General features: G+C 39.8%; 2 protein-coding genes across 4 annotated transcripts; one reads left to right on the plus strand and one right to left on the minus strand.

Annotated features, from left to right (window-relative positions):
- The first annotated feature begins 734 nt into the window (after positions 1 to 734).
- Positions 735 to 7,906, plus strand: LOC133483537 (DDRGK domain-containing protein 1-like). Of its 2 annotated transcripts, none has more exons than XM_061784908.1 (8): positions 735 to 961; positions 3,377 to 3,529; positions 4,211 to 4,347; positions 6,037 to 6,138; positions 6,227 to 6,349; positions 6,435 to 6,473; positions 6,556 to 6,661; positions 7,399 to 7,906. In XM_061784908.1, exons 1-8 carry the CDS (start codon positions 874 to 876, stop codon positions 7,557 to 7,559), a joined length of 909 nt encoding a protein of 302 aa, XP_061640892.1. In that variant the 5' UTR covers positions 735 to 873; the 3' UTR covers positions 7,560 to 7,906. The 2 variants fall into 2 exon arrangements, with proteins under 2 accessions (XP_061640892.1, XP_061640901.1); XM_061784917.1 differs by having other exon boundaries at positions 4,214 to 4,347.
- Positions 7,873 to 17,753, minus strand: cars2 (cysteinyl-tRNA synthetase 2, mitochondrial). 2 transcript variants are annotated; one of them, XM_061784851.1, is made up of 15 exons: positions 17,334 to 17,753; positions 16,299 to 16,349; positions 16,110 to 16,227; positions 15,960 to 16,031; positions 15,009 to 15,114; positions 14,842 to 14,922; positions 12,770 to 12,899; positions 12,559 to 12,692; positions 10,661 to 10,728; positions 10,479 to 10,545; positions 9,679 to 9,817; positions 9,444 to 9,567; positions 9,067 to 9,165; positions 8,087 to 8,296; positions 7,873 to 8,017 (listed from the first exon to the last, which is right to left on the minus strand). In XM_061784851.1, exons 1-15 carry the CDS (start codon positions 17,528 to 17,530, stop codon positions 7,922 to 7,924), a joined length of 1,692 nt encoding a protein of 563 aa, XP_061640835.1. In that variant the 5' UTR covers positions 17,531 to 17,753; the 3' UTR covers positions 7,873 to 7,921. The 2 variants fall into 2 exon arrangements, with proteins under 2 accessions (XP_061640835.1, XP_061640841.1); XM_061784857.1 differs by lacking the exon at positions 17,334 to 17,753 and adding an exon at positions 17,223 to 17,289.
- Between the last annotated feature and the right edge of the window lie 179 nt (positions 17,754 to 17,932).

The following is a 17,932-nucleotide window of genomic DNA, read 5'->3' on the forward strand; positions in this document are numbered from 1 at the left end:
ATCAGTGCAATAAAAGTTACAGGACTCTTGAGATTATTAATACTCAGGGGGCTGAGGTGGGTCATCTTAAAAAAGGTTGAAACGTTTTGATAAAAATTGTGTGTTTTCTTCTTGCCTTCTCCTCTTCTCCGCTCGACTGGCATAAATCAGCTTCATTTTCTTCACCACGTGCCAACAAATTTATATTCCTGAATCAAATCTGCATATTGTGCAGTCGCAAGATGGAATAGTCCATGGCATGACAAGGGAGGGAAGAGCACTCAAAACCATCACAGATGATGGATTTAGCATTTTTATGTGTTTTTAGGCACGTTTTTTTAAAGACTCAAACAATAATAATTTCTTTGAATCAAGGAAAACTTTATTAATCAGTTTTTAGGAGATCTTTGGGGGCCCGTTGAACTTTCGGGGTCCCTTGGTAATTGCATGTGTTTTCCTAATGGTAAGAATGATATTTTTAAATAATGTTGGTCACAATTAAGAAGTCCTCAACAATTTTTAGGGTGAAAGACTGAAATTTAGGGTATTTTTTATTTCTGTCTGATGTCAAAAGAGTTCAGATTTGACCAACACAGTGTAAGGGTTAAAGGTATTATTATTATTATTATTTAAATGAATAAATAAACGACTGCAGGGTTAAACTTGCATTTTGAGAGCACCGGACATAACAAACTGATGTATGTTCTTACCCCAGACCAGTAGGTGGTTGCTATGAGCTCCAAACTGTTGAATGAGCGACAGAAAAATTACAGCGTAGAAGAAGAAATTTGTCGGCTCTTGACGTACCAAAAGTCTCCCGACGACCGAGCAACACTCACATATATTTTTATCCGTGATACAAACTAACAGGTTAAAAGAGTGTGTGAAACGGTGATGGATATCGTCTTGTACCTGATAGCTGCCGCTATCCTCGCTGTGCTGCTGCTGTTTGCGGTGAAGTTGCGGAAAAGGACGGAGGAAGGTAAGTCGGAGCTAGGCGACCAGCTAACCGTTAGCGTAAATTGGCACGAGAGACGCAGCTAAATCTAGTCTCAAATGGACCCGAGCGCGCATGTGTTTCGTAGGCTTCGTCAGCAGCAAAAAAAGAGTTAACAGCATGTACTGGTGGTGAAAGTACTCAAACTGAAGTTTTTACTTAAAACACATTCACTTTGACTTGCTTTAGAAGTCAAATATCCATGTTAACTGGGGGGACTGGCACTGTAAAGTAAAAGTGCAGTTAATTGTGTAAAATAAGACTCTGGTAAAAGTTGAAGTACGGATTCTACTCCTGCTCTTGAGTAAAAGTAAAATAGCACACACTCTTGAAATGTACTTAAGTCCAAATGTAAAAAAAATTCAAATAAAATGTTTGCTGTCAATTAAACAATACCTGTTTTGATAACGACTTTTATATTAGCAAAGCAACTTGTTCCCACAGCTTTGCTAACGCTTTGAACTGACTTACAAATGTTAATCAACTAATGATAGCAGCTGAAAAAAATAGTATTCAATACTAAAATATACATTTTTATTATCTGGATTACATTGGTCGGCATGTTTGCATGTTCTCCCCATGTCTGCGTGGGTTTTCTCCGGGTACTCCAGTTTCAAAAACATGCATGTTAGGTTAATTGAAGGTTCTAAATTGCCCGTAATGTGTGAATGTGAATGGTTGGTTGTTTCTATGTGTCCAGTGATTGGCTGGCAACCAATTCAGGGTGTACCCCACCTCTCGCCTAGAGTCAGCTGAGCTAGGCTCCAGCACGCTCACGACCCGTGTGAGGAGAAGTGGTACGAAAATTGATGAATGGATTACACTGTAGACAGAAAATTTGTGAAAACCCAAAGCTGGTGTTTTTTTGTCTATCACAAGACACAACATATTAGCCGTGACTCATTCTTGTCGCCGACATCATTAAACAGTTGTCTTAAATAATTATTATCTGCATCGTTGCAGTTAAGTGCGACAATGCTGCATCAAATTAGTCTTGATACACTACAGCATTTTATTTAACCTTTTTGGCTACATGTAGGGTTGAGCATCGAGAACTGATTGGAACCGGGACTAATGTTCCGGTTCTCCCGGAACTGCTCAAAATTAAAAAAATATTGGTTCCCAGTTTCCATGCCTAGTCCTCCAGCCGCAAAGAAGAAGTGGCGGAAAGCAACAAAGAAGTGGCGTAAACCAACGAAGAAGAACATGCACCATGACGTGCTTGTGCCCAATGGCAGTGGCGGCGAACAAAATTGTGTCTTAACTTTGTTAAAATGAATGACCAGTTGCCTCAGTGCAACACTTGGAATAAGATTATATTGTGCAAAGGAGTTTTTCCCGATGTGTAGTGTCTGACGTGCTCCGAGCCTCACCCTATATCATGCGGAGCTTCAGTGAAGTCAACTCTCATTCAATTGGGTGAGTGAAAATAAAATAAGTCAATGCCAACATTGAGACAGCTAACAAGGTAAACGGTTGTTTGCACTTTTGCACTGATGGTTTTTAGCGTTTATTTTAGTCTTCAAACCAACGTAAGTGCCGATGACAAAAAAAAAAAAAAGCTTAACATTGGGCTAAAACTTCACCGTAGCAACTTTACATCACAATGAATTGGGACAAAATTCACATAAACGTTGTCTCACAGTATCACACCTCATCGGTGGGTAGGGAAAGGAATCAGCGTTTTAGAGCATTTTGTTCCATCCATTAAAAACAAAAAAATCAAAAACAATCACTGGTGCCGTGTGAAGTTACTTTTCGTGCCAAAATGCTGAGTTCCGGTGCGAACCCTTCAAAATAAAAGGCTACTATCTTAAAACAAGAAGTCAAGTTAAAACTTGCATATGTAAACCATTTGACGTGATGAAACAAAATACAGGGGCAGCTATATAACATTGTTAAAATAAGTATTTTAACAATCCTATCAGTGAAATCAACTGTCAGTCAACTAGGTGAGTGAAAGAATAAAATAACATTTTATTTTATTTTTAACAATAAAATAACATTTTAAATAACTATTTTAACAATGCTATATTTAACTTTTAACTGAAACATTAATTCATGACTATTAAGTCAATTGGGTTAGTTCCACATACACATTGCCTTTTAGTTCATAGGTTTGATATTGATACTGGTTATAAAGAACCTCAAGTCAAATGTTCATTTTAGTCTATGCTGCGGCCTGCTAAGAAAATCGATGTTCATAATTTGGACACCCTTTATTTAAACCATGCAAACTTTTTTGACCCTGCCCCCTAAAAGAATCGGAATCGAGAATCGTTTGGAACCGGAATCGAACTAAGGAACCGGAATCGGAATCGCTCCAATTCAAATGGTGCCCAAACCTAGCTACATGTATCCTTATTGTTATTAATTGTTATGGGTGAACTCTTTTCACAGCTGACAGAGAGCATGAGCAAGCTGTTGTCCAAGCGGCGGGGGTCCGTCCACAGGCCGCTGTTGAGGAGCGAGGAGCTGGCATGCCGCGTAGGAGGAGAAACCTTGCAGGGGCGATGGCCAACAGAAGACCGCAGAGGGAAACAGTGGAGCTTGGTAAACAGACTTTGAAACACATATGAGGCCATTGAATCACAATTGTTATTCCGTACTGAATTTTGACTCAAAATTTGTCAATTATTCACTGAGGAATCAGGGAACATGTTGAAAAATGCCCCAAAACTTGCAGTGTTAACTAAAGTGGGAAAAAAAAAAATATATTTTTTCTCCCCATCCAAGCTTGATTCTAGGGTCAGGGTCAGGTGCATCTCAATAAATTACAAAACTAAAACTACTTCTGTAGTTCAATTTAAAAAACTCTTATCGAGTCACTACACAGAGTAAACTATTTTATGATTGTATTTGTTATATTTTGACGATTTTAGCTAACAACTAAGAAGAACCCACATTTTACCATCTCCAAGAAGTAATGTTACATGAGAAATAGTCAAAAAGATTTTATTATGAAATTGAGGTTGGAATTGGCCTTCTGAAAAGTATTTTTTTAAATTAATCTGTATAATTTGAGTTTTGGAATTGCAATGCTGAAATACAATGACGTTTCCTACAATATTCAAATTTATGAAGATGCACCTATATGATGTGTTTTCTGTGGTAAATCCACCACCCCTCTACAAACTTTTCAGGAAATTTTTATGGCGGTTTTTGATTAATCCTACCTTTAAAAAAACAAAAGCGGAAAAGGAACAAAACCTTGTAAAGCTTTGGTAATTTCAGAAGAACAAGAGCAGCAGCACCAGGACGAGGAGGATGATGATGAGGCAGAACAGCAGAGCTTCCAGCCATTGGCAAAAATTGGAGCCAAGAAGCAAAAGAAGCTGGAGGAGAAACAGGCTAAGAAAGCCCAGCGAGAGGTGAGAGGCTGAATGCCCTCAACAGCCGCCTATTCATGAATGGACTGTGTGCACGCAGCACTTACGCGGTTGGGGTAAGGAGGCGTGCTAGCTTCGATTCGTAAACACCGGTGAGTATGAATGAAGCAAACCTGTGCGGCGAGTAGAATCACTTGCAAAACAACATAACAAATTGTGAAACACTTTTACATTTCAGAAAACAAATGAACAAAAGCCAAAACACTTTTACATTTCAGTAAACAAATTAACGAAAGCCAAAACACTTTTACATTTCAGAAAACAAATGAACAAAAACCGAAACACTTTTACATTTCAGAAAACACATTAACAACAGCAGAAACACTTTTACATAAAAGACGAAACAAATTACAATTGAGACCCGGAACCCGGAAAGCGAACGTCCCCTTTCACAGACATTCTTAGAAATCCCGTACCCTTTCTCGGCAAGACCCGCCCCGCTTCCAAATGATTGGCTCCTGCATTGCAGGAATGGTAGGCTACGCAGATGTAACGAGATGTGTGGGTGTGGGAATTCTAAGAATGAGCCGGTTTTCGGGTCTCAATTGTAATTTGTTTCGTCTTTTGTAAAAGTGTTTCTGCTTTTGTTAATGTGTTTTCTGAAATGTAAAAGTGTTTTGGTTTTTGTTCATTTGTTTTCTGAAATGTAAAAGTGTTTTGGCTTTTGTTAATTTGTTTTCTGAAATGTAAAAGTGTTTCACAATTTGTTATATTGTTTTGCCACCATACTTACAGTTCAAAAACAGCGACTCCAAGTCTGGGCTACAGACTCTCGTTTTTGAGATGATAAAATTGTCTCGGTGAATGTTAACATTCCATCTCATTTGTAGTTCCGGGTCACTGTTAAACATGTTGAAATAAAAAGCTGAGTGGAATCGCTGAACATAACAGGCGTCACATTGCAGTGTTGTCTGAAAGAGGTATCCCTTCGTCTTTAAAGAGGACAAACTTTTGATGTAATTTCGAGCTTGAAAAGAACCAGCGCCGAACTATTGATTACACAACCTCACGTTATCACTCTTTTAAAGAGTATGGTTATTTTTCGTCAGATGGCATCCAATTAGTTTGAAACAGACGGACGTGCGGAAACTCACATGCTACCTAACCTTTCCACTGGAAATGCTTAATGATTTACCATGCATATGTTCAATTCACCTATTGGATTTTTTTCCCTGTAGACCATATCCTCAGCTATTTGCTGAAAAACTTACTATTCGCAGCTTGGCATGTTTTTCGTCCTCTTCCTGTAATGCCCAATGATGCCAAAAGATGATGCCAAAGCTGTGGCTATCAGGAAACTAGTAGTTGGTGGATGTTGTAGTATATTGTAGTATGTTGTATACATCTTGCTGTTCTAAGAGCTTCCTATATTGGGGAGGAGCAAAGTTTAGCCGAGGGTGTTACGGAGAGTCTTCACCGTAACAATGCTATGTTTATGCTCTGCTGATTGTTTATTGAGGGTAATGCTCTAAGATGAGTATGAAATTATATCACCATGGGTGTCAATTACCCTCATTTTTTTTTGCTATTCATAGCGGGGCTCAGTTCCTTTCCCCCATGAATAAAGAATAAATTAAGGGTCTACAATATCCACAATCACGCGACAAAATTGAATGAACAAACGAGTATTTTTCCACCACTACTCTTATTGTTTAATAATTCTAATTTCAGGCTGAGCTAGAGGAGCGTGAAGAAAGGAAGAGGATGCAAGAGCTCAGAGAGCAGGAGAGACAACAGGAGGAGGAGAAAGAACGGCTCCTGGAAAAGAAACAGGTCCCTCTTTGTTTTTTTTGTTTTTTTTAAATTCCTTTTCCTCCCTCATCTGTGCACGTACTGTACCCAATCATTGGTCTTTCGTCAGGAAGAGGATGAGCGGCGAGCCAAAGAGGAGCAGGAGAAACGGGAGGAGGAGGAGTACCTAAGGCTCAAAGCCTCCTTTGTGATAGAAGACCAGGGTGAGGAGGAGCAACTCAATGAAGACCAGGTCAGGTCTCTTCTGATATGACCTCACACTCAGCCTTTTGGATTGCTATTCAAATAATAAACACTTGTTTGGTTTTTCTTTCCAGTCACGTAACCTTCTCCAAGAATTTATCGATTACATAGAGGTGATGTCGCACACTCCATTCCCCCCCAACCCAGAAAATGAAGAGCAACTGTGTGTTAAACCCAACTTTCTGTCTCCACCAGAGTTCTAAAGTTGTTCTGCTGGAGGACTTGGCCTCTCATTTTGGAATGAGAACAAAAGATGCTATTGCTAGACTGCAGGAATTGCTAGCAGAAGGCTCCCTCACAGGTTTGTGTCAAGTACTGCGTTATCTTCACAATAGCTTATGTACATTAAAAAAAAAACAATCGATTTAGAAATAAACTGTGTTGACACGCATCCACTGAATTGTACATGCATTTTATTTTTTACACATTTTAGAGCAGGGGTGTCCAAACATTTTAATTTGAGGGCTGAAAAGAATCAAAGTCTGCAAGGGCCCCTTATACATTCTTCAACTTTAATTCATTAAACACACTAAAACCAATCCAATACCACTTTTTTTCCAGACAGAATATGATTCAATTACTTGCTGTTGAGAACTAGCAAAGTACCGATACTTGATATTGCGTCTTGCAATTGTGATGAAAATGTTTTATTTTAATCAAATATTTTTCCAGAAAACAATTTTCTTGAACATGGCATAGGTTTCACTCAAATATAACACTTTTACAGTAACAACTTGTCATTACTAACGTTTTAACATCAAACTGCATGCATGTTTTTCTAACAGTCTTGCCAAACATTTCAAGTAAATGTTGCCTGTAGCACAATGCATTTTAGTTATGTGATGTGTCTAATGGCCCATGTGCTGGACTTTGGATTACTCCAGTTTTAGACGGTTGTCACATTTTTTTGGAAACCACTTTCAACACCTAATTGATTTGCAGCCAATGTAAATTGTATTTTTACATATTTAAGGTACATACAAATGGTAGTTTAGCTTGTTGTATTTATGAAATCTTGGAATTTCTTTTCTCCCCCAGGGGTCATTGATGACAGGGGGAAGTTCATATCCATCACTCCGGCAGAAATGGACGCAGTGGCACAGTTCATCAAACAAAGAGGTCGAATTTCTATCACGGAGTTGGCCCATGCCAGTAACACTCTGATCAATTTGAAACCAGAGAACCGCAACACTGCTTGATGGACAGGATGTAACTCAGACAACATCCAGCATCACAATGTTTCAATAGAATTTGGGCATTTATACAAAATTCTCCACTTTCTAACCCTCATGCGGTGAACCTTCCAGCCCAAACTTTCTGCAGGTCATTCAAACAAACCCTCTAATAAAAGGGAGTCCCAACCACTGCTGAGAGATCGCCACGTGTGACACAGGAAATCATCCAATTTCACTTAAATGGTCAGAAAGTTATTTATTTATTGATTACAAATAATGTTTATATATGCCAGTGAGGTATAGTGACAGAACAATGACACAATCAAAAGAAATGAAATCCATTAAAATTATTTTATTTTTTAAATCAGAAATATGCTTGAATCCATTCATCCATGAACCGCTTTGTCTGTGCTGGGTTTCATCCTGTCTGTAATTTCTGGTGCGCTTTTCGTTAGCTCCCACGTGGAGCTGGCTCCTCGATCCTGAAAGCACGAGAACAGGATGTCTGTCTGATGTTCCTCAATGTAATTGTAAAATACCTAGTTCCTCACTTTTATAAGCACCCCAAGAGGTACCAGGTTCTTCCTCAGATTGTCACTTGCTTTAAGGAGCGGGATTCTGTCTGGATGAAGTGCTTCTTGGAACTTCTCTGATGTTGTTGACTGACGGGTGAGGGCAAAGGCTCTGACTTCACTTCGGAATTGAGTTAGCTGATCGACAACAGCCTGTAGGCTTCCAGACTGGCTTATGGCTTCCGCCTCCTGCATATAGAAACACATTTAAGATTTGGACATAATCACAGGGGTTCTCAAAAGTTTTTGAGTCCAGGGAGTCCAACTCCTCTATATACATGGCCATGCTGTCAGTGGAATCAGTGCATGTTAAGGCTTCTTTATACTCGCACGGGGGGCGACCGCGCTGACGTCACTGTGGCTATCCGGTGCGGAGTTTGCCTTTATATTCGAGCGCAACCCACGCGCGCTGTTTTGAAAATGTCCTGCAGGTCCCCTCCAAGTCAGGGGTGTCGCTACGGCCGGTATTGGGTAGGACGCCACAGGGAGGAGTTTCCTCTGCATTTTTTGGCCATTTCCAGTAGTCGTTTTTCCTTTCCGTAACAAGGAACAAAGCAACAACAATGGCGACCGTGGAACAGTGTCTAGTAGAACAAATGGACCTAGATGACCAGTTGATAAGTTTAATTATGCTGCAAAATCGATCAAGAAGACAGCGGCGTAGGTGGTATGTGGAACCGAGAGGAACCGTGAGTACGTCATCACAGCATGTGACTAAAAACGGACCAATCATCAGAGATGATTTCTGCGGCTTTCTATGCACAGCAACAATTTTTGCCATGTGCACGTCAAGTGACGCAGAAGGGCCGCGTGGGCCAATGCGTCGGTCATGTGATGCAATGCGAGCGCGGGAGCATAAAGACGCCTTTAGCCAGCGACGATGGATGAATCCCAAATCCTAGTTTGAAACACAGTGTGAGAATTAACTGCTATTTTGGAGGTTCCACATTTATCCTGACCTTGTTATGAAAGGGGTCGATCCCAAACGCGTCCAAAATGTCTCTTATGTAGGCCATCATCGCTCCCAAAACTGCTGGACTTCTGGTTCCTCCTGCAGCCTGATACAACAACACAGTCAATACATCCCTCAAATAAGCTGATCTGCTGTGACGTCAGCATATTATATGTTTGTGAACAAGTGGCAACGGGATTTCCGGGTGGCAGAAAGTGATTGACTAATGCTGACTTGAACTGAAACAATGCCAAAAATATATTGTTTACTAGTGATACAATCAGAGATCGCTTGAGCTTTTGCCACCCAGTAGTAAGTGTGACGCCATGGTGAAAAGGTCTATACTATGGAGAGAAAAAAAAAAAAAAAGCCTGCGCTTGTTACCCTGGAAACCGGCTGTAGCTGGCAGTTTCCCTGGTAAACCAAATCAATGATGGCATTCATGGCTCTTGGGGTGTCAAAGTCATCAGCCAGGGCTGTCATCACACGTGCTTTTGTCTGAGCCAACCTTGTGATTTGGAACCAGGAGACAGCAGTTTGTTACGCTATCATTGTAGTAGCATCAGAGCACTTATGAAGTCCTTCAAAAGGCTTGAGAAAACCAAAAGCAGGATCAAACCTCTCCCAGAGTAATCCATCTTGCACAGGCAAACACTGCAGCTGACCATTTATGTAGGCCTGAGCATCATTATAGAAGGTAGATATGGTTGCTAGGGAGACCCGAGCTTCCAACATGCTGCTGTGACTGTAATCTATAGCTGCACAGACATCACAGACCAGTCACTTATCATCAGCTGCACAAATGAAAAGCATGCACACTACAGTAATGCCCTGCATAGTTGCGGGACAGTAAGTCAAGAATATGTTGACGTGATACATCGCCACTGAGAGAGAAGCTTTGTATGTCGGGGAGCAACTAAGTTTAGGCTGGGTTGCTCGTGGAAGTTACAGAAGTTACAGTTACAGAAGTTACATGCAGTCTTTGCTGCATGTACACGACTATACGTGAACTTCTACTGCTCAAGTAAAGTTCAGTTGTATTTAACTTTAAAGTACATTTGAATTTAAGTAATAAGAACTGTCTGTTCTTAAACATATTTAGGTATGATTTTTATTTACAATACATTTGAATTGAATCATATTTAAGTAATTTTTTCCCTCTATATGCACAGTGTTAATGTTCAAACTGTGCATGGTGTTAGATTGGCTTACAATTTTAAATGTACTTTTTAGCAATAAAAGAACATTACTACTACACTAATGTACTGTATGTAATGTTTGTTGTGATGGTGGTACTTGGCAAACTAAGTATTCTTTTGAGTGGTACTATAGCGTTCTAAACATTTTTGATACTCTTGTGACAGGGCTCAGTATTCGCAAGGGGGTTACTGTATGGGTTTTCTGTAAAATTGTCACTACCTGATCTGTATTTGGTCAAGAGGCAGAACATACGGAACTCATTGGCGGAGTGAGTCTGCAGGAAGTCCTGATGATGCGTGGAAGAAAAAACATTGTATTGCAGCTTTGGAAAGGTGACAACATCCCTCAGCATTTGCACACTATCTGGGGAAATTTCAAGTTCTTGTTTTAAGGTGAGTTACCTTAATGGTGATGTAGTTCTTCAGAGATTTCGACATTTTCTCCGCACTGCCTTTGAGGTGTAAATGTCCTAAACAGAATAGGATTTTTGTGAGATTGCATTTTAAAACCTGTCCTACTTAGCAGTATTTTAGTGTTGGATCAGGGCTTGTGTTCAGAAAGAATCTGAGTTGTTCCCAGTGACACAATTCTGACAACAAACAAACAAACAAAAAAAACAAAACAGTCATCCATCACTTCATTATACAACCCCAATTCCAATTAAGTTGGGATGTTGTGTTAAACATAAATAAAAACAGAATACAATGATTTGCAAGTCACGTTCAATCTATATTTAATTAAATACACTACAAAGACAAGATATTTAATGTTCAAACTGATAAACTTTATTAGTTTTTAGAAAATAATCATTATGGCTGTTGTATGGCTGAAACATGTTCCAAAAAAGCTGGGACAGGTGGCAAAAAAGACTGAGAAAGTTGAGGAATGCTAATCAAACACCTGTTTGGAACATCCCACAGGTGAACAGGCTAACTGGGAACAGGTGCTATGATTGGGTATAAAAGGAGCTTTTCTGAATTGCTCAGTCATTCACAAGCAAAGATGGGGCAAGTTTCACCTCTTTGTGAACAAGTGGGTGAGTAAATAGTCCACAACAGTTTAAGGACAGTGTTCCTCAACGTACAATTGCAAGGAATTTAGGGATTTCATCATCTACGGTCCATAATATCATCAAAAGGTTCAGAGAATCTGGAGAAATTACTGCATGTAAGCGGAAAAGGCCAAAAACCAACAATGAATGCCCGTGACCTTCGATCCCTCAGGCGGCACTGCATCAAAAACTGACATCAATGTGTAAAGGATATCAACACATGGGCTCAGCAACACTTCAGAAAACCAGTGTCAGTAAATACAGTTCGGCGCTACATCCGTAATTGCAACTTGAAATTCTACTATGCAAAGCAAAAGCCATTTATCAACAACACCCAGAAACGCCGACGGCTTGTCTGGGCCCGAGCTCATCTAAGATGGACTGATGCAAAGTGGAAAAGTGTTCTGTGGTTTGACGAGTCCACATTTAAAATTGTTTTTGGAAATTGTGGACGTCGTGTCCTCCGGGCCAAAGAGGAAAAGAACCATCCGGACTGTTATGGACGCAAAGTTCAAAAGCCAGCATCTGTGATGGTATGGGGCTGTGTTAGTGCCAATGGCATGGGTAACTTACATCTGTGAAGACACCATTAATTCTGAAAGGTACATACAGGTTTATATGCTGCCATCCAAGCAACGTCTTTTTCATGGACGCCCCTGCTTATTTCAGTAAGGCAATGCCAAACCACATTCTGCACGTGTTACAACAGCGTGGCTTTGTAGTAAAAGAGTGTGGGTACTAGACTGGCCTGCCTGCAGTCCAGACCTGTCTCCCATTGAAAATGTGGGGCGCATTATGAAGCGTGAAATACGATAACGGAGACCTCGGACTGTTGAACAGCTGAAGCTTTACATCATGCAAGAATGGGAAAGAATTCCACCTACAAAGCTTCAACAATTAGTGTCCTCAGTTCCCAAACGTTTATTGAATGTTTTTAAAAGAAAAGGTGATGTAACGCAGTGGTAAACATGACCCTGTCCCAGCTTTTTTGGAACGTGTTGCAGCCATAAAATTCTAAGTTAATGATTAATTGCTAAAAACAATAAAGTTGATCAGTTTGAACATTAAATATCTCGTCTTTGTAGTGTATTCTATTAAATATAGGTCGAACATGATTTGCAAATCATTGTATTCTGTTTTTATTTATGTTTAATACAACGTCCCAACTTCATTGGAATTGTACAATGCTGTATGACCGCAACTTTGCTGACTTTTTGCATTTCTGTTTGCGTTTGGCGCATGAGTTACCTGAGTGCAGGAAGTAATTGGCCCACTGGTCACACTGATGATAGGCTTCGCTCTGTGCAACCTCATTCTCATGGTGAGGGAAGGCCAGGTCAATGCCACCTGAGTGGATATCCAGCTGACTCCCAAACATTGAGCTGAACCCACCACAGTGGTGACATGTTAAAGATCAACGAAATGATGCGGAGCCAAACGCCTCATTGGTGATACAAACCTTGCGATGGTGGAACACTCGATATGCCACCCTGGTCTTCCTGGGCACCAAGGAGATTCCCAGTGTGGTTCTTGAGGTTTTGATCGCTTCCACAGAGCAAAATCCCTCACATCTTTTTTACTGGAGCTACCTGGAAAACCAAGCACAAGACCCTCTTTTATCATTCAAGGATAAAGCTAAACTGCACTTGCATAATACTTTATTAGATACAGTCAGTGGTGGAAGGTAACCACATAGAAATTCCTAATTACTGAATGGCTGGATGATGTACTTGAATATTTTTTTCCGATGACTTTTACTTTTACTCACTGCATTTCAACAGATATCTGTACTTTGGTGACATAATGTAACAGAAAGTGCCTCCTTCCCCACTACATAAGAACTTAAGCATCTATGTTCCCATCAGTAGTTATCCAGTGCAATTGAGCTACTAGTAATTATTGCAAGGCTCATTTCTACAACTACAACATGCAGTTATCTCGCTAGCTATGCCCTCAAAATGCATCTTCTCTGAATGCCACAATTTACAGAAATGTTTGGTGTCGTTATTGCAATTCCCAAGCTATGGGGTGACGTTGCGGACAAGACCGCCGCCCGTCTGCCGACTGAGAAGCGCCCCGGAAGACTGGTAGCTTGTGAGCTAGCTGGTGGCTAGCGTCTGCCACGGTGTGGAAAGCCTCCTGACCCGGTGGGATATATTCCAGCCGCCGGAGGCTTAAGCAGATTTATTTTTGCGGCTCAAACTTGTAGGGATGTGTCGGCGTAAGAAAGATGCTCGACGAAGTAGCATCTATTTTTCACACATTGAGCGGGCACGCCCACAGCAGTTGAGAGCGGAGACAACTGTGTGAATTTTCTTAAAAGTTTGTGAAGCCTCATTTTTTCCATACTTGACAATTTTTTCTAATCATTCGAATTTGGCAGGATTCTTAACAACACTGCTCTGTAGTGTGTCAAATTTAGAAGACATATTTTCACTTAACAGACTATAAAAGATTGTTTTTTTTTTTTACGTTGTCGGTTACAAGAATGATTCGTAGCCAATGCGTTGTCTTGTACCAGCCTCAAAACTCCTGTCTAATCTGGGGAAAAACAAATGGGTAAAGTTTTTTTTTTTTTTTTGTCAGCTAATTGAGCACTCTTTGTTAGCTAGTTCACAACGTTAGCAAATCTACGGGAACACATTGTTTTGACAGCATAAAAGTCATCAAAACAGGCATTGTATATAAATTCATTCTTTAAGTTTGTACTTTGGCCTAAGGATATTTCAGTATGTACTTTTTACTTTTAATTAAGGAATATTTTTTGCAGTTATTAGCAAATTTAGCATTTTTTGTTAGTCATTCCACAATGTTAGTAAAGCTGTGGGAACACTGATAGCATAAAATCCTGAGCCAACGCTAAATAGAGCTTGGTTAAAAAAAATGTTTAAATCTTTTGTTGTGCCAAGTTATCGAAATTGTAAAAATCTATACTCAAGTACATTTCAGAGTTGGTACTTTTTAACTTAAGGGATCAAATAAGTACTACTTTAGTAAGTTGTTTTTTAAAGAGTTATCCGTACTTCTCCATAAGTACAGAGTGTGAGTATGTTTGCCACCTTTGATTGACAACTGACTGAGAGAGTTATTAATAAAACAATGTTTATCATCAGGGGTGTCATCAGAGATTTGGGGGCGTGTGGGGGAAAAAAAAAATAAATAAAAAATCTCACTTCGGGCCCCACCACTTGAATGCCAAAAATTGAAAATACTATTTTCTAAAGCCCCCTTTTAAAATCGTCATCACTTTTCTCCCACTTATGACGCTCTTGTTAATTATTGTGGTTCTAGATCCCAGTGCCGCAGAATCGCACTGCTTGAAAGTTGTATTGATTCTAGACATGCAGTAATTCTTCAATCCAATGCAGTGCAGTTCTAAATACAACTGCAGTATATTTTGAAAGGTGCACAATTTTCCTACATAAGTAGTTGACTAGTGTAAATGTGTATGGCCTATTATCACAGTTTTCATAGGTCTTGTGCTTGATTTATGCATTTTTTGTTTGTTTTTTAATTCTAACCGATTCTTACCAGCTCCTTCTTGAGAATCTCCAGCTGCCCCAAACTTGCCATAGCGATCCCCGATGGACTGGATATCAAAATAAACATCACCTGCAGGTCAAATAATTATGCGAAGTTTAATGAGCTGGTGAGGGACAACTAAATTGCGCCATGCAGAACATCCAAAATCACCTCACCTTCTTTTGTGGCATAGGCATTTCCATTCTCGATGATCCTCTGAATGAAGGCCACAATTTGCGGTACGTTCTCAGTGACTCGTACATACACCGCAGGAGGAAGCACCTAGATTTTTTTTAAAAGCCACATATTTAATATTTACTACACTGAAGCAGAAGACGTCGTTAAAGGCCAGACAAGGCCGTTAAAATCATTTATACGCTGCAGACCTCAGTCCATGAAAGATGGAGATGCTGCTTAAAGTGAGGAAAGTGTGGGGGAAAAAAGGCAAAAAAAAAAAAGAAAGTTCAGTGAAAGTAAGTTTTCAAAAAAAAAAAAAAAATCAATTAAGGAAAACAGCTTAGCCTAGTATTGCACAAGTCATATCAATAAAAAAAATACCAATGTGCTTGCTAAAAATTGTGTTCTCTTATCCGACCACGGTAAACCACAAAGTTGGAATCGAGGCAAGAGGACTCTTTGTTTGAATTTATTTATTTTTTGGAAAACATTCAAAATTACTTAGGCAATCATGCTATTAGGCTAACATTCCTTTTCTGTTATTAATGTATGGTTTCATTCACTGCAATACACTACAGTACTATTTTATTAAAATGTCTGATGATTTTTTTTTTTGGGGTGTTGGAATGAATTAAAGGCATTTCAATGGGGAATGTCGATTCGAGATAGGAGTGATTTAAGTTACGAACATGGTCACAGAATGAGATAATACAGAATTTCTTTATTTGGCTTTGTTTTCCTCTGCTGTCTGCTGCCAGGTTGGCATTGCAAAGGAGAATGTTCTCAATTGCTTTACCTTGATAAATAAACGATAAATAATTAAACTCATAAGTCAAGATACCACTATAGAAATTTCTAATTCCAATGTGGTGGCATAAGAAAGCAGAGTTATAAAACCTTTGGAATTGTCCACATACTTCTGGACCTTACCCAGACAGCCACACACACACCTTCAATGACATCATATCCTTCTTGAATTCCTCTTCATACATTCTGGCTATGATGATAGGTGAGATGTTCTCCTAGGAAAAATAAACAAAACATTTTTTTTTAAATAATATACTCACTCACAACAGTTGTCATAGCAACTGGTGTCTCACCTGCCAACCTCTTTGGATGATTTTGTCATCAATGTCTGTGATGACCATGGCGTGGATGACCGTGATGCCAAACAACCTGGACAAGATTCTCTGGAGCACATCAAACCTGACGTATGAACTTTAATGAGAAAAGTTAAATGTCAATTAAACTGAAGATGTATTCAATTAGTTGTGTGTGATTATTATTACCATGCATGGCCCAAGTGGGCATGGTCGTACACGGTGGGCCCACAGCTGTACCTGATGCCCAAACACAAGTGTTGTATTGTGTGAGATAAGCACGTTGCTATAAATACAGGTGGTCCTCAGTTTACCACAGAGTAACTTCAATTTGTATGTAGGTCGGAACGCGCCGTAGTTTATCACTCTTTAAGCTCAGTGGCCACTTCCCTCTGAGAACACAATACTGTCGATCAATTGTTAGGCGTCGTCTTGGTCTCATTATTCCCAAATGTAAACAGCGTGATGAAGAGGACTGTTTAAATATCAATTCTAGATGCACTGGGAAATGTACTGGGCCATTCATGGATCAAATTTTGCCCTCAGCTTCTTGTTAGAGAAAGTTGTACAATACGGACTGAAACATTGAACAGTTGTACAAGTGCACTGAACAGCTTAGAGAAGGTGAAATGAAATAAATCTGTTGAGGTTTTGCATGAAAAATATTTCCAGGCCACAAATGTAAGTATTTTTACATCTTAAACTATACTAACACAGGAGTGAAGTCATAATTAGAGTACAGTAAACATTTTTCTGAAAAGCACAGTGGACGTTGCGCCTCACAGTTTTGAGGTTTGGGGTTTGAATCTGCCTTCCTGTGTGGAGTTGGCATGTTCTCCCCGTGCTTGCATGGGTTTTCGTTGGGAACTCCGGCTTCCCCCCATATTCCAAAAACATGCATTTTAGGTAAATTGAAGACTCAAAATTGTCCATAGCTGTGAATGTGAGTGGTTCTGGATTTTTCTATACAGGTACGGTATGTGCCCAACAATTGACTGGCAAACATACTAGTATGTTTATGGATGGATGGATTTGGATTTTAAAAAAAAACAAAAAAACTTCTAGGCCACAAATACAAAACAAAACAGAAAGCGCGGCGGTAACTGAGCGTACCTCCTTTTACCTTGTGTGACGCCTCAAAACCGCGCATGTCGGGGCCGTCGTAAACAGAGGACAACCTGTATACCGTTTACATTATTTGGATCATTTGAACGTCTTCGTTACCAAGTGGCTACTCCCTCTCGAGCCAGAATCAGAGTCTCGTTCTGTTTGGTGAGGCTGTTGAAAGTCTTTAAACCTGTGTCAAATCCAGTGGGCACGACCCACTTCTTCTCGCTTCTGCTGCATGATCCACGGACCTTTGATCGTACATTGAGTCCTTTGGTTCGCCGTAGAAACGACTTGACTGGGTTTCTCCACATTCTGTGACCTAGCAAATTAGCAAAGCCCTGCTATAGGGAGCTAATGTAGCACACACGCATCAAATCTAAAGGTTCTTCTTGCGATATAAATTACACGTAAACAATGAAAGAATACAAAAATAAATACATAAACACGATTTAGGCTTACACGAAACTATCAAGTCGACGCGGTCACGCTCATGGACATCGTATTGACATAGATACTGCTTCAGCCGGCTATATGGTACGTCGACGGTGCCGCCATATTGGATGTGGAATACTGATTTAACACCTGTCAAATAAGAGTACAGAAAATGTACTTAAGTACAAAAGTAAAAATAAATGTTACTGTCAATGATATACAATGGCGGAATTCATGACTGTTGGCATAAAGGAAAAAATAAAGTCTGCACACAATACGTT

The sequence above is a fragment of the Phyllopteryx taeniolatus genome, chromosome 1, assembly GCF_024500385.1.
Source record: "Phyllopteryx taeniolatus isolate TA_2022b chromosome 1, UOR_Ptae_1.2, whole genome shotgun sequence".
NCBI classification, from domain to species: Eukaryota; Metazoa; Chordata; class Actinopteri; order Syngnathiformes; family Syngnathidae; genus Phyllopteryx; species Phyllopteryx taeniolatus.

What these genes read in the sequence shown, in the direction of transcription:
- cars2 (XM_061784851.1), bottom strand. Translation starts at nt 17,530, where the DNA reads ATGTGGAGAAACCCAGTCAAGTCGTTTCTACGGCGAACCAAAGGACTC. An exon ending in AGAACTACATCACCATTAAG is followed by an intron (nt 10,546 to 10,660) that starts GTAACTCACCTT and finishes ACGCATCATCAG; the next exon opens with GACTTCCTGCAGACTCACTC. An exon ending in CTCTTGGGGTGCTTATAAAA is followed by an intron (nt 8,018 to 8,086) that starts GTGAGGAACTAG and finishes TCGTGCTTTCAG; the next exon opens with GATCGAGGAGCCAGCTCCAC.
- LOC133483537 (XM_061784908.1), top strand. Translation starts at nt 874, where the DNA reads ATGGATATCGTCTTGTACCTGATAGCTGCCGCTATCCTCGCTGTGCTG. An exon ending in GCGGAAAAGGACGGAGGAAG is followed by an intron (nt 962 to 3,376) that starts GTAAGTCGGAGC and finishes CTCTTTTCACAG; the next exon opens with CTGACAGAGAGCATGAGCAA. An exon ending in GGCTCCTGGAAAAGAAACAG is followed by an intron (nt 6,139 to 6,226) that starts GTCCCTCTTTGT and finishes GTCTTTCGTCAG; the next exon opens with GAAGAGGATGAGCGGCGAGC.